We start from the raw sequence: 16,274 nt of genomic DNA on the forward strand, positions 1-16,274 counted from the left end.
TCTTGTTTTCTTCTAGAAGCCTCGTTAGCAAACTCACCACTTTTCTCAACCGACTCAAACTCTCTTCAGCCTGCTCCAGACTTCTTTCCGGTTGAATTTACTCCAGTAGTATCTTCGATATCACGGGACTGCTCGTACTCGTCGTCCTTGCTTCTTGGTCCGATGTTGACAATGGCTAGGCAAGACCGGATGGATATGCAGGCGATCGAGAATATGTAAGTCAGATCGAGAATCTATATGTTCCGTTAATCTCGCAAACTCCGATGGAGAAATAAAGGCCCCGCCTATTTTACATTTCTTAGGCCTAAAAAAAGCAGTAAAACGGGTAAGACTAGCGAGCTTCTTGGCTAATCTGAGATAGCCCTGTATATTAGATTAGGCAAACCCTGGAGGGTAATGCAAGTTACGGCGTTGACGGCGAATAAGAATGAGCTATGCGGCAGTTGATACAGGATTAATCCCACGTTACAACGCGACGGGTTGTGGGGCTACAAAACACTAACGGCTATGGACTAGGGCCTCAAGTTGCCGACGCCTATGCCTCGCCTGGAAGGTCGACCGAATTCTGACGGCTCACTGTCAAGCCCTCCCCTCTTCCGGTGCAATAGTACCTATCGTCATCTGGTTTCGTTCATTCGCTACCGGTCCTGCGTCATCCTACACAAGTGCCGGCAACCAGGTTTCCCTGCAACTCAGCCCCAAGACCTTGTTATACCAAACTCATCCTGGCAACATGTAGATACACATTGTCATGATACCATAGTTCCCCCGCATTATCGCCGTTACCACTATAGTGTATGTTGATCGTTGAACTGCGAGGCAGCCTTTCTCCTTCGTGAATATAAGACTATATCCTACCAATACTACTTCGATTGTACAATTCTATGTCTATCTGTATTTTCCCAGTCTCACAGTCTTTATGAAGATAGAACAACGATGTATCCTTCACAGCAAAGTCCCACCACTCCTCGTCCTCGCCAACAGGCTGGCTTGGCCTGCGATGAATGTCGTAGACGAAAGCTTCGCTGCGACCGAGAGCAGCCGCAGTGCGGGTTATGTCGAGACTCTGGCGTCGTGTGCAATCGAACAACAACCAAACAGCCTCGTGGTCCAAAGAAAGGTCATCTGCGAGCGTTACAGTTGCGTATAAGTAAGTGTGCTCATCCGTTCCTATTTCTGGGTGCTGACAAGCCTACTAGTGGCGCTAGAACGTCGTCTGGGCGATCAGAATCTGGGCGACCAGACTCTGGGCGAACATACTGAAGACGACCTTCAAGCTCTTCAAGATGCAAACATGCCCTACCCGTCATCGATAGAGCCGCCGACTAATGAATGGCTCGCTCTTGATGTCTTCAACGAAGTGCGAGAGAGCTCAGCCAACAGCTCATCCGACAGTTCCGCAATCGAGTACTTCCCACTATCTGCGCCGTTGATTGAGAACCCCACCATGGGACAAATCTCGGATGTCATCAAACACGACCTGTTTGTGTCCCAACCATTACGTGATAGTATTATACAACTAACTTTTGGTCGAATGATTAGTGATCATCTTTACTTTGATCGAGCGCATAACTTTTGTCCGATTCTTAACAAGCGGCACTATTTCGACAGAGCAAGGCAAACCAGCATGGACAACAATGTGACGGCATTCTCCGGTCTACGGTATACAATGTGGACAGTAGCCGCATCGACCTCGAGTCAGTTTCAGCATGTTCAAGACGAACTGTACGCAAATGCAAGAAGGATCCTGGATAGCCTTGAGATGGATCCATCAATGGACGACTACATTCGGGTGGAACATCTCCAAGCGTGTACACTGCTTTTTATCTACGAGTTAATGCATGTCAACTATAGACAAGGCTGGATGAGTGCGGGCAAGCTTTTTCGGTCCGCTATACTGCAAAAGCTTCACACGGTTGATGGGCGTGACGAGCTTTCTGCCAATTCATCGCTAACAGGAACTGAAACCGAAGAACGAAGAAGAACTTTTTGGATGCTCTTTGTGATCGATTGCTTTGTCAGTCTCATGGACCAGCTCCCGTTGACCTTCAACCAGCATGTAGTGGGTGCTACCTTCTTCTTCACGAAACCCAATAGTGTAATCATGGACCTAACCAAGTAGCTAGATACTAACACGACTACCCATGCCCGAAGCAAACTTCCAGAACAACGATCCAATCGTCATGCCGTTACCATCACAAGCTCGACCCGATGACGAACCCCAAGCACCATCCAGTTTTACCGAGTCCATTCGACAAGCCACCCTATGTAACCAAAGCCTATCCCACTACCAGCGCAGCATAGTTGAGCAAGAAGCCCAGGGTGCATCCAATCTCGACTTTTGGACGCGTCACCAACAACTCGAAACCAGCATCGCTATGAACTTGGAGCATTTGTCGCTTCAAGACCATTGCGCAAACCTGCACCTCGACTCGCTGCCGCTCCTTACACACATGACAACCCAAGCAGCCATCATAACAATGTACAAGACGATGCAAACATCCCTGACCCAATCCGAAATAAACACACACCAAGACGCTATTGGGAAGTTGACCCACATGATCCTCCCCGCCGCCCAACGAATGACTGTTCTCTCCAAGGAGCTGTCGGAACTGAGCTTTTTCCAGGTACTACACATTCTTCACACATCTCATTTAGTTTTTATTCTTTTATGGAATCAGCATCCGGAATCAGCAGTTAACAAGCGTCTCAGGTCCATCCATTCATTCCTATCCTGCTCTATCATTGCATCGACTTTCTGTGCTCCTACTCATATCTCGACCCCGTCTTTGAACTACAAACTGCACTTTATAGTGCACTGCGGGGCCTGGAAAACATGAGCAAGATTGCAAATGACTGTCTTGTCCGCCTGGAAATGATGTTCCCTTCGGTTTTGAGTAAACTGGGAAACTTACACTTTCTAATCGTATGAACTTATTTGCTTAGATGCACGCATAGGCCACAGTCAGACTGGGGGAGTTTTTGTTTTTTATCAGGGTTTACATTATTCTGATATTCTAGCGTTGCATTGGAGAGGATTTCTATTGTATATCACATGTATTGAACAGTCACTATGGGTATAAGATGAATGAACGATAAGTATAGGTATGCTATGCAAGATCAGACAGCATACTTCCGAATTTTCCTTGCAAAATCACCGGTGATATCTAAGATGATATTTTTACCCACCCAGAAACATGGGAATCTCCATTTCACAACGTGTACAAGAAGTCTGGCTTCTGATCACCCATTTCCACTACCTCACTCTCACTCTTTCCCTCAATCTACTAATCCCTACGCCCCTGCCTCCTCCTCTTATTTTCCCAAGCTAACAAGAAACGCATGATGATGCTCCCGAAAAAAATCCAAAGCGTAAGGTAAGCTAATACCACACTATGGCCAAGAAAGTACCTTGGTTTATCTTTTCTATAGTAGATATTCCATGATACGACACGGTTAATATTGCTCCAACCAAGTACAAAACCGAGAGTAACGCCCTATTTGTATACACCTTCAACGTTATTAGCGCCCTAAGAAGTTGTGTTTACGATCGTAGCTGGCGAGTGTTAGTAAGAGCCTACTATGTTCTAAATTATACGCATAATAAATGCTAATAGCGTCTAAAAAGGTGTTTATATACTGCACATAGAGATTTATAGATGAAATTAATATATTAAATCCTATTATACTAAAAATTACTATAAGAATATTAAAGTAACCTTAGTATTAGGTAAAGTCTATATAATACTAAACTAATACTATTACTATAGCAGTAACGTAAAGCACCACCGAGCTGGACACACCACTAAGCTGGACACTTTTTCTTAGCATCTTAAACTTTATATATAAAAACTTAAATTACTTTATACTAGCTATAGATGCGTCGTACGACTTACTTATATCTAATAAAGAATCTTCTTCTACATTCTTTTAGCACAAATAAGAGTTATAATCTATCTTTCTATAGGTTGTATAGTACTATTAACCTAGCTAAGATCTTTCTTAACTACCCTTACTATACGCCTCTTTTAATGTCGTATAACTAATAGAAGTAATTTTAGCTACCTATAATACTCCTATACTAAAGTCTAGTATCTTACCTATCTAAATTCGCTTTCTTTTACGCCTCTAGCGCTTTATTACTACTACTAATTACTCTATAAGCTCTTATACACGGGCCTTTATAAGTATATTCTTATATAGTATCTTCTTAGCTCCTTTAATAAGCTTTAAGAAGCCTTTTTATATAGTAATTAGTAATTATATAAAGAAGTCTCTTACTAGCTTTAACTATAATCTAAATTTATATAAATTACTAGATATTTTAGACTCTTAGAGTATTTTTAGCTAAGCTTTTTATAGTAGAGTATAAACGCGTACGTTAAAGCGATTAATAACTCTCTACGCGTTAAGAGAGACTTGTAACGATGTTACAACTTCGCCATGTATCGGACCAATCCCAGAGCCGGATCGGAGGTAGTACTCGCCGCCCTCTTCATCAACCACTCGTTGTGAGGTCGGATCCGATTCGGATCCGACTAAGATAAGTATATAAGGAGACACTCCCTGTAGCTAGCTCTGTAGACTTTTGATATCCTTTCGTACAAGGCCTATAGGTGTCTATTCGAATTAAGGCTCGTTTGATGTCCCACGCACTCCCATATGCCTCTGAGTGACACTACCGCCGATACTGATCCGAGTAGTCTTGCCTGCGCCGTTACAAGACTAGCCCTACTACTTTAAAGGCCTTTTTATAGTTATTAGATGTAAATACGTTAAAAAACGCGTCTTAAAAGGCTAGTAGAAAGCGTTTTTTATTAATATACTAGACGTAGTAGTGTGCTAAGTCTTATACGCGTTAAGAGTAATTCTACTTAAAAGATAAAAAGTAGATAACGTTAAGCGGCTAAAGTATATATAATAAATAAGTAAATATATAAAGAGTAAAAATCGTCTATATAAGATAGTAGTTCTTAAATTCTTAGTTTAGGTAGCTCTTATAGCCGTTAAGAATAAGTAGCCTATATAACTTTATCTAACGCCCCTTTATATACTTATTAAAGTGCTTTAACTATATAAGACTAAGCTTATTATTTATCTAGCCGTTCTGTAATACTAAGAGCTTCTAGTTATATAGTATATCTACTTCTTTATACTAAGTAGAGATATAGAAGCGTCTCTTATAGATAATAAATAGTAGAGTAGTATACTCTAAAGCGTAGATACTTAAAATAACTATAATCTACGTATAATTACCTAGCTATATAAGAGTAGGCCTATATAATACTCTACGCCTATAATAATCTTTATTAAGCTAATTATATCTATCTAAAAGCTAGTCTTATTAAAGTTATATTTATTATTAGTATATACTTTATACGTCTTAACTATCTCTTATATAAGACTAAACTACGCGTTAATAACTTCTAGATCTTCCTACTATATTCTTTAGTAGTTTTTTACTTAATTAAAAGCTATTTTAAGCTCGTCCGAACGTAATACAAATCGCTCTACCTAGTTCTTACCTAAAGGTTAGCTATCTCGTACGCGTAGTAGTTTCTCTACTATATCTACTATCTTATATAGTTAGAGAGTAAATTCTTATAAATTTAGATTAAGAATATATTATATAATTCTTTACTTCTTAATTATAGTTAGTTTGCGGCAGTTTGAAGATACCTAGAGCTAAAAAGTAATTTTATTAAGCTAATTGTAACGGTTCGAGTACACATTGAACTGATATCCGAAAGAGATCCGAACATGGGCGCGTACTAGCCGAGGGCAGATCTGCTGATATAAAACCCCACCTTCTCCATACCGTAGCTTAATAGATTTTTAATATTCTTTCGTACAAGGCCTATAGGTGTCTATTTAAATTAAGGCTTATTTAATGTCCCACGCACTCCTATATGCCTCTAAGTGACACTACCGCCAATACTAATCTAAGTAGTCTTGCCTGCGCCGTTACATTATATTAAAAATCTCGCTACTGCTAGTAACGGCATTTAAATAATATCGTAGCTGTCTATTTAGACTACGTCCAATTCTAAGTGTATCTAGAGCCTATTCGGATTCTTACACTATTATATCTAATATTTACCTAGATAGGATCCTCTTAATCTCCTGTTAACTAAAGCCTTTAGGTTTAGAATTTCCGTTCTCTTATAAGTTAGATTAACTTTAGAAAAGTCGCGAAGAGTGCGCTAAGGTAGAGATAAGGAAACTACTAAGAACCTATTAACTAAAAAATTAATTACTATAGTTAACTGAATTACTACTAGTTCTGCGGAATTAGTAAGGAGAATAACTCGCTAATAAATATAGAAACTCTAATAAGAAAGGACAGCTAGTAAACAGCCCACTGCTAAGCTAGAAGAAGAAGAAAAATTAGAAGAGGATTATACTAGTATACTCTAGGCAGAAATTAATAGACTAAATGCCTAAGTTAAATAATTAATACGGGAAAATACTCTAACTCGGGATAAACTAATACCTATAACTAAACTCTCTCTAACTCTAACTAAATAACCTTTCTACTAATTAGTAAGGTTCCTATTAGTTACTCTAGACTCTTTATACGCTAAGCTTAGCGAACGCACTCTACTTATAGATAACCTTAGTAATAGAGTAAATTCTATATTTAAGTAATAGTAAGCCTTAATACAAGATCGGCTTAGTATTAACTTAGATTACTATTAGAGTAAATGCGCGAGAATAGTATTAGTATAGGGTTATATAACTAGCACCGCTAAAGAATACTTAGAACTATAATACCTTACTAACTTAGAGAAGGAACGGTTCCTATATACTAAGGATATAATTATATTACTTAAATTATATTTTATATCTAGAAATAAATAAGCGGAGAGCTAAGCAGCTTTCTACTGCCTATTAATAGAAAGAAAGAAGACCTTTATGAAATTTAAAGCGCACTTTATTAGTGTAGCTGTAAAAGGGTCTATATTAAGATTAGAATAGTTCTTTTATCTATAGAAGAAGATTATACTAGCGCTATAAGCCTTAAATCTAGGATTTAAATATCTATAGGCAGGCTCGTTTAAAAAAATAGTTTAATACCTAATAGCTTTTAATATAGAAAGAAGAAATACACTAGTTAGTACTTATTTAGAACCTAAGCCTAGTTAGGCGGGAGTTTCCTTAATAAAATAAATTCTACGACTAATCTAGAATTTTTAACTCTATACTTACTATACTAGGCTTAAACTAACCCTAACTTTATACCGCGTGCATTCTTCTACTCCTAGACTACTATTAAAAACCTCTATACTAGATAATGTTACTACTAAAAATTACTACTACTATAGTAAGCCTAGCTACTACGCTAATAACTATCTAGTCCCGTAAGTAAGGGAAATCTAAGTAGAGAAAGAAGAGTATAAAGACGTACTTAAATATTATTTAGATTAGAGTTGGTCGGGAAACGACGAAGCTTAGAGAAACGCTCTAGTCTAGGCCTAGATAAGTATAATCTTATAAAAATTAATTTATTAAACTTATTTAGAGGAAAATATTTCCGTATTTTTACTATTTTATATTTAAAGAGTAATAATGTCCGCTTAGATTCTCTAGTTAATACTAGAGCCTAAGGTTTTCTCTTCTTAAATTCTGCTATTGCTCTTTCTATATCTAGTTCTCTCTAGATACCTATCTAAAGACTTCCTTTTAAAATTATAGTTAAAGGATTTTATAACTAGATATAGACCTTGGTAGATAAGTATATTTAGTTATATATCCGTATTAATAGATAGAAGATTTTAAACTGCCTCTTTATAATTATAGACTTAGAATTATAGGATTATATTATTAGGATTAAGTAAATACGCCGATTCTAGCTAAAGCTTGATATAGCTTAGAACTAAATCGTGTAGCTAGCTTAATACCCTTTAACTTACGATTCTAGCCCTTCTCTCTTTATGTAGTTAAAATAACCCTCCTCTAATACTAATATAGAACTAGATATCTAGCGTAGGGACGCCCTTTAAGAAAAGAATAAGTACTAGAGATAAACTAGCCCGTAATAAGAGCTGGTTTAGCGAATTCAAGGACTTATTAAAATTTCTAAGGTACGTCTCCTTCTGCCGCCTTTACTACCTGAACTAAAGTTACCCTAAACTCCAGCGCTAAAACCTATCTCACCTTATATAGTAGTTATTTCCGCTAATACTTTCTATTATACTATAAAACGGAAGGAAAACGATTTCTTTACGACTAGTATCTATAAGATAGATTAAATCTTATAAGAAAGGTTAGAATAAGACGACTCTAAGAATACTAAATTAGTATAGAACTAACTCTCTTCTGACTATTATACGTACTAAGATGTTTTTAGTAAAACAGCCGCTAATTAGCTGCTAAAATATTGCTAATACGACTATAAGATCGTTCTTATAGAACCCCTTCTAAATTAATTTAGTTCTCTCTATAAGTAGAGTACTATAGAGCTAAAAGCTATAAAAACTTTTGTAATAGAAAATCTCTAAAAAAGGTACATTAACTTAAGTCACTACTTATTCGCCTCCTCTATTCTATATATTCAGAAGCCTAACGGAGACCTCCGTATCTATATAGACTACTATAAGCTAAATTCGATTACTTAAAAAGATACTTATCTAATACTGCGAATAGACGAACTACTAGCTCGTACGTATAAAGCTCAGATTTTCACGAAGCTAGATATTCGCGCTGCCTTTAATAAGATCCAAATAGACTCTAACTTAGAAGAGTACATAACGTTCCGCACTCGCTATAGAATATATAAGTTAAAGGTATTATCTTTTAGACTTTGCAACGGCCTAGCTACGTATTAGCGGTATATAAATAATATACTAATTAATTACCTAGATAATTTCTACATAGTCTATCTAAACGGTATTCTAGTATACTCTAAATCTAATTTAGACTACGTCCGTTACGTCCGTAAAGTACTAGATAGGTTATAAGCTACTAAATTATAGGCCGATATTAAGAAAAGCGAATTTTATATTACTTAAACAAAATACCTAGGCTATATCTTAACTAACAAAGGCTTGAAAGTTAACCTAGAAAAAATAGACGCCCTACAAGACTAGAAACCACCCACTACTATTATAGGTATAAAGTTATTTCTAGGTTTAATAGAGTTCTACTAACAATTCATTCTAGAATACTCGCGAATTACTAAACCTCTTCTTACTCTTCAAAATCCCTCTAGGCTATTTATATAGAATTTAGACTATAATCAAGCTTTTAAAAAGTTAAAGTTAGCCCTTCTCTAAATACCTATCTTATATTACTACTAACTAAAGTATAATACTAAGATAGAGACTGACGCCTCCGACGGCGTCGTAGCTGGCGTATTATCCTAAAAATAACCTAATAATAAGTAGTACCCTATAGCTTTCTATAGTAAGATTCTATTAGAATTAGAACTAAATTAGGAGATCTATAATAAAGAACTATTTACTATCCTTACTACTTTTAGCAAATAGCGACTAGAGCTTCTATTAACTCAAACTTAGGTTAATATCTACTTAGATTACTATTCTCTAGAATACTTTATAAGCACTAAGGTTCTAAATACTAAATAAGCTAGATAGGCTAAAGAGCTAGCCCCCTTTAATTTCTATATCTAATATACGCCCGGAAAGAGTAACGCTCGCGTAGATATCCTTTCTTAACGAGAACAAGATATAGAAAATATTAAAATAGCTTAAACTAACCATAGGTCGCGAGTCCTACTAGAACCGCACTAACTTAATAACTAAATTAACTCCGAACTAGCTTAGGCCTACGTAGCACAACTATAAACTTAACTCTATTCTATTTAAATAGTTAAAGCAATCTTAGAGCCAATAGCTCTAGACTCTCTTAAACTTATTAAAGCTATCTTACGACTTAACCGTTCCTTATTTACAGAAGAAAAAACTACCCTCCTAGGTAAGTTTTAACTCTGCGGCGACCTGCTTCTATATAATAACCGTCTATATATCCCTTCTACTTCTATCCTATATACCCGCCTTATTTAGAAAGCTTATAATTAGATTTCTTCAGCGCACTCTAGTGCTAAGAAAACTTATTAATTACTAGCCTAGAAATACTACTAGAAAGGTATAGAATCTTCTTATAAAAGATATGTACGAAACTGTATAGTATGTCGTAAGGCACATCCAAGACAGACCTAAGTCCTAGGGATAATTCATTCTCTTTCTATTCCTAATAGGCTAATATAGTACTTATATATCGACTTTAAGAAATTCCTCTAAGATAGATCTAGTTATAACATAATTATAGTTATTATTAACCGTCTATCTAAATAAGCCATCTCTATTCTGTATAATAAAATGATTAATATAAGAGGTATAGCTAAGTTATTTATTAAGTAGGTATACTATTTTAGCTATACACCCGAAACTATTATCTTAGACAGAAGTTCTTAGTTTATCTCTATTTTCTAGTCCGAATTCTATTAGATTCTAAGTATTAAAGTAAAACTATCTACCGCCTATTATAAGGAGACTAATAGCCAAACTAAGATTATAAATAAGTATATTAATTAAAGACTATAACTATTCGTAGCCTACTACTAGAATAACTAGAGTAAACTACTCCCTCTAATTAATAGAGCCTAAATTTCTCTACTATACTCTTCTATTAGTATATCTTTATACTAAATCCTATACAGATCCGAACTACGGTAGAGCTGAGACTAGAACTAAAAAAGATGTAAGTTATTAGTTATAGATAAACTTAACTATAAAGACGCCCTTATACTAGCTACTAAAATATATAATGCTTAGAAGGTTACTAAAGAATAAATAGAAAAGGCCTAGAATTAGATGCGAACTGTAGTGAACTAATACTAACGTCTTATTAACTAGGAAGTTAGAGATGAAGTATTCTTAGATACTAAGAACCTTACTATAGATCGTCTAAGCCGCAAGTTATCTAATAAATAGGAAGGACCTTTTAAGGTGCTTAAGAAGATAGGAAATTCCTATAAGCTATAGCTACTAGATAGGTTCTAAATCTATAACGTCTTCGCTTTAGAACTACTCTATAAAGATTCTTAGAACCCCTTACTAGAATAAGAAGCCCCTAAGCCGTTAGGAACCCCTATCTAAGGAGTAGAAGAGTAGAAAGTTAAAGAAGTCTTAGCTAGTAAAGTGTATCGCTTAAAGCTTAAGTATTAGGTAAGATAGATTAGATATAATCTAGACTTTACCTAGTACTCTATCTTAAACTTTATAGGGGCCCTCTATAAGCTTAAGACCTTCTATAACTAAAATTTAATAAAACTAGGACCTCTTTATTCCTTATTAAAGTGAATCTAGGTATAAGAGTAAAGTATAGAGAATATAACTTTACTATAGGATAATTAAATATAGGGAAAAGAAAAATAATCCTTTAAAATAGGTATAGAACAAAAACTAGAACGCCCTAGAAATAAACCTAATCTAACTACCTACTATAGCTAATACCAAATTAATAAGGGAGTTAGAAGACTCCCCTGCTTCATTCTTTAGACTACAGAGATCTACTGATAGAGTTTTCTCTATCTCTCTCTTCTTCTTCTTCTCCTCCTCCTCCGACTCTCCCTTAGAACTAATGTCCATAGGGTCTGGGATAAAAGTCCCACCCGCCTTTATAGTATCCTCTACTACCGCTATATAGCTCTCTAGCTAGCGTAGGCTATCCTAAATCTCTACTAGCACCTAGTGCGTGGCGGAGAGAAGTCTAACTACGGACAACTTCTTCTTCTAGCTCTTTATCACCTAGACCTAGCGAGCTAGATCTAGGGCGGCAGACTTAAGACGCTACTTAGCAGCGTACTAGTTGTTATCCGGCTTATTACTATAGCGGGTAGCAGCCACTAGGTCTATTACCGCGAGAAAAATAGTAAATTCGGCCTTAACGTACTCTAGAACCTATTAGAGTTAGTAACATCTTATAATTAAAAGAATTTAGAGAAACTTATAGGAGAGCACTTCTCTTTCTACTAAGTATAATAATTACACTTCTTAAACCTCTTAGCGCCAAAATAGTAGTCTATATTATAAACTCTACGCGTGAAGGCACGAACTAAATAAAGATAGATAAGGCGGTACGCCTCTAGAAGCGCGCTAGTAGAGCAACGTAATAGTATAATGTGTGTATGTGTATATGTGTGTGTGGGAGAAGTAGAAAATTTTTTAGTATTTTAGTAATAGCAAGTATAGACGCGTGCTATTAATATACTTAGTAAGTAAACAGATTTAATATTACGTGCTAGCTAAATTATCCTTAGCCCGGAGGCTGTTTAGAGCCTAGCTGAGACCCTACATAGAAGGATAACGACATTAAGTAAACAGATAAATAAATAAATATTAAAAAATTTTTAACAGCTACGGGACTAGCTATTAATAGAGGGGGGGGGTAGTGTAATAGTTTAAGTACACATTAAACTGATATCCGAAAGGGATCCAAACATGGGCGTGTACTAGCTGAGGGCAGATCTGCTAATATAAAACCCTACCTTCTCTATACCGTAGCTTGATAGATGTTTAATATCCTTTTATATAAGGCCTATAGGTGTCTATTCGAATCAAGGCTCGTTTAATGTCCCACGCACTCCCATATACCTCTAAGTAATACTACTGCCGATACTAATCTAAGTAGTCTTGCCTACGCCGTTACACTAATTAGAAAGCTACTAAAAAAGAATATTATAGATAGTAGCAGCGCGTTAAATACTCTTAAACTAACCCGTACAATAGGCCTAAATAGTAAGAGTAATTCTACCTTCTCTCTAAGTTAATATCTCTTTATATAGTTAGAATATATTACTTTATAAGTAATGTTCATAATACTAAGAAAAAGTATCTAGCTTAGTAGTATATCTAGCTCAGTAGTGCTTTACGTTAACTATATATAGAGGTATAGAGACTAAGTAAGCTATTATAGACTTGTAGGCTAAGCCTATTATAATAGATAGTATAAAAAGACTAAATAAGTATAGTAAGCTAATAGCTAATATATAGATAATAGCTAAGGTAAGTGTTTTTTAGTCTTTAAATAACTATTATAAATAAGGTACCTAGAATTCTTTATTATAATAGATTAAATTCTATTATACTGCGTATGTAATTATAACGCGGCTACTGTGTTAAAAAGACTAGTATAAGATATTAGAGTATAAATTATAAGTAATAAGATAGCTTAAAGCTTATAGATATCTACGTTAGAGGGTAATAATTAACGTAAGGCGAAGATTACGTAACTTAGTACTATACTAAGATAAAATATTTAGAGATTCTAAACTCCTAGCAGATACTAAGATATCTAAAGATACTAGCGAAGTTAAAGATATTAAAGGCTTAGCTAGATAGTAGGACTAGAAAGAGTAAGAATATTAGAATAGATAGATTTTATTATTTACTCTCGTTATAGTTAACTTAAATTATAGTACTAGCTTAAAAGTCTGTTCCTCTAAGCACGGGCCTACCCCACTACCTTAGTTTTTAAAGAGTAGTCTATTCTTTAACACTATATAACTCCACCTAAATAAGACCTTTTTATACTAAAATTTCCCGTAATTAAGTAGTAAGTAGTAAATTATTAGAAGCGTAACGTATATATATCTTAGCCTTAGCGGAGGCTAGATATAGGGTAATAGAAATCGCGACGCGTCTTAGCTGCTCGCGACGCGCAGTTCTTAACGTTATCTACTAATAAGAAACTAAAGGTAGCTACGCTAGGCATGATTAAATAGGCCGCCTACTTATTTTAACTAGTAGAGATTATCGTTAGTTACTTTAGAGTATTAAGAAAAATCTCTAAATTAAATATAGCGCTCTATATTGTAAGGCTAGTCTATAGGATAGTAATACTAGTTATTCTACTATCTCTTAAGCTATAATTTAACGAGGACTTGCTTAAATAGATTACTTTAAGTTTAGAGTAAAGCGTAGGCTATTTATTACTTAGATTATAGCTAGAAAATAACTACTTTTTACGCGGAGATAGCGTGATTTTATTTAGGATAGGCAGACTATTTTGAAGTTTTTAGACGAGTGTAGTATCGCCTGTAGATTTAGCTATAATACTACTTAGGTATAGAGATTACTAGGGTAAAAATAGTCGTATAAGATAATAGAAGCTATCTCTACTAGCTAGTAGCCTGCTCGTATAGTATAGGCTGCGATTTAGATAGGTTCTAGTAGTGTTATAGGCTGTAGTCTACTTGTAATTATAGAACGGGATATAATATAACGCTAAGGTGGATATATAGTATAGAGCTACTTAATAGTAGTTATAGAAGGGCTACTACCTAATTATAGAGCTAGCGAGCTATTTATATAGAATAACTTACCTATCTATACTACTTGAATCTTACGGTAGTAGTTTAATATTGATAAGATATAGACGATTAACTAGCTACTATATTCTCTATATCTTAACTCTATTAAGTACCTTTAGTGGGTACTTAAAAAGAAACTCTATAAGCTTTACCCTAAGTTTAACTATATAGGTGATATAAATAGTAAGTAGAAGTAGTTTAAAAATAGGTTGCGCGAGGCATAGTTAAGTATACCTAATTCTTTAATTACTAAGCTAATTACGAGTATGCCGCGCCGCCTTAACGCAGTATGTAATGTAAGAAGGTACTAAATAAAATATTAGAATTCTTAGCTATAATTTAGTTATTATAAAATTATTTTTAGACGTTGTTTGGTAGAGTTGCATAGTGTTGAAGTTTTAGGAAAAAGTAGTGATCGTGGCCTGAGCACTTAGTAGCAAAGACTTTTAGAGTGCGACTATATACTATCTTACTAGTTACTTTACTTTATAAGATTTAAACTTCTTAGCCTATAGAAATATAGATTAGAGCTTATAAATTCTTTTATTATTATTTCTATAGATATAATGCTCTACTAGAGTACTAGATAACTCTTATAGAATACTAGTATAAAGCTTACTAGCTGTAACGGCGTAGGTAAGACTACTTAGATTAGTATTAGTGGTAGTGTTACTTAGAGGTATATAGGAGTGCGTAGAATATTAAATAAGCCTTAATTTAAATAAACATCTATAGGCCTTATATAAAAGGATATTAAAAGTCTATAGAGCTAGCTATAGAGAGTGTCTTCTTATATACGAAGAATAGGCGATAATTATAAAAGAAGACTTCTTAGGTAAGCTATATAATAATAATATATAGGTAAAGATAGTAAGCGAAATTATAAGAGTAAGTAAGAAGTGTATTGTAACTATTAAATAGAAATATAGTTTTAAGATTATTAAGATCTACTAAGATAATAATACTGCGATACTTCTCTAAAGGGAGAAATTAAGTGTTAAGAGTATAGCTCGAGTGGAAGTAATATTAGACTTCTAGTATTAAGCTTCTTATTGGTTGGTTTTCGTAGATAGAGAGACAATATGCGCTAGATAGTAACTTAGGTAAGTATAATGTTGTATTATACTTATACTCGTAACTTAAGTTGAATACATTAAGCTATAAGGGCTTAATGCCTAATACTATATACTAGAGCTTTATGTAATATACTTAGTTGCTTAGTAGTGCTAAGACATACTAATTACTAAGCATCTTACAGGCGATATGCGGAGTGCTTAGTTACTTAGTAGTACTAACGTGCGGGATCAGTGAGCTGGCCAGATCAGTAAGCTGGCCGCCCGAAAACCCACCAAAAATCGCAAAAACCGACCCCTGCAAATTTAATAACGCGTAGATGATAAACTCTATAAATTTAATAGTAGCCTTCTCTACTTACTTTAAAGCTTTAGGCTTAGTAGATAAATATATAATCTTGTAAACCTTGAGATCTAGTGATTTAGGGGCCAAAACTTAATAAAATCTTAATATCTTAATTTACTTAAGGTCTGTTTGTCGGGAATCTGAATAGGAGCTTTAAAGTAAGTAGAGAAGGCCACTATTAGATTTATAGAGTTTATCATCTACGTGTTATTAAATTTGCAGGGGTCGGTTTTTGCGATTTTTGGTGGGTTTTCGGGCGGCCAGCTTACTGATCTGGCCAGCTCACTGATCCCGCACGTTAAGACATACTAATTACTAAGCATCTTACAGATTACGTAATGCACTAGTCTTAAATAAGTTTCTCTATTTCTTGCTGCGGATTCGCCCTCTTATAGATTACTCGTTAAATAAATATAATAGCGAAATATTCTCTATATTCTAAGGCTAATTATAATACTATTCTTCATCTCTTATTAACTCGTTCTTAAGGTAATATGTAGTCTAGGGTTTTCTAGAGAGA

At 35.0% G+C, this 16,274-nt stretch overlaps 1 protein-coding gene across 1 annotated transcript; it reads left to right on the plus strand.

Moving 5' to 3' along the window:
• Positions 1-936: 936 nt before the first annotated feature.
• Positions 937-3,066, plus strand: COCSADRAFT_146926 (uncharacterized protein; the record flags this gene model as incomplete). The annotated part of the gene is made up of 5 exons (XM_007704032.1): positions 937-1,150; positions 1,278-1,482; positions 1,543-2,062; positions 2,127-2,627; positions 2,714-3,066. 5 exons carry the CDS (start codon positions 937-939, stop codon positions 2,930-2,932), a joined length of 1,659 nt encoding a protein of 552 aa, XP_007702222.1. The 3' UTR covers positions 2,933-3,066.
• Between the last annotated feature and the right edge of the window lie 13,208 nt (positions 3,067-16,274).

Source organism: Bipolaris sorokiniana (genome assembly GCF_000338995.1).
Source record: "Bipolaris sorokiniana ND90Pr unplaced genomic scaffold COCSAscaffold_11, whole genome shotgun sequence".
NCBI classification, from domain to species: Eukaryota; Fungi; Ascomycota; class Dothideomycetes; order Pleosporales; family Pleosporaceae; genus Bipolaris; species Bipolaris sorokiniana.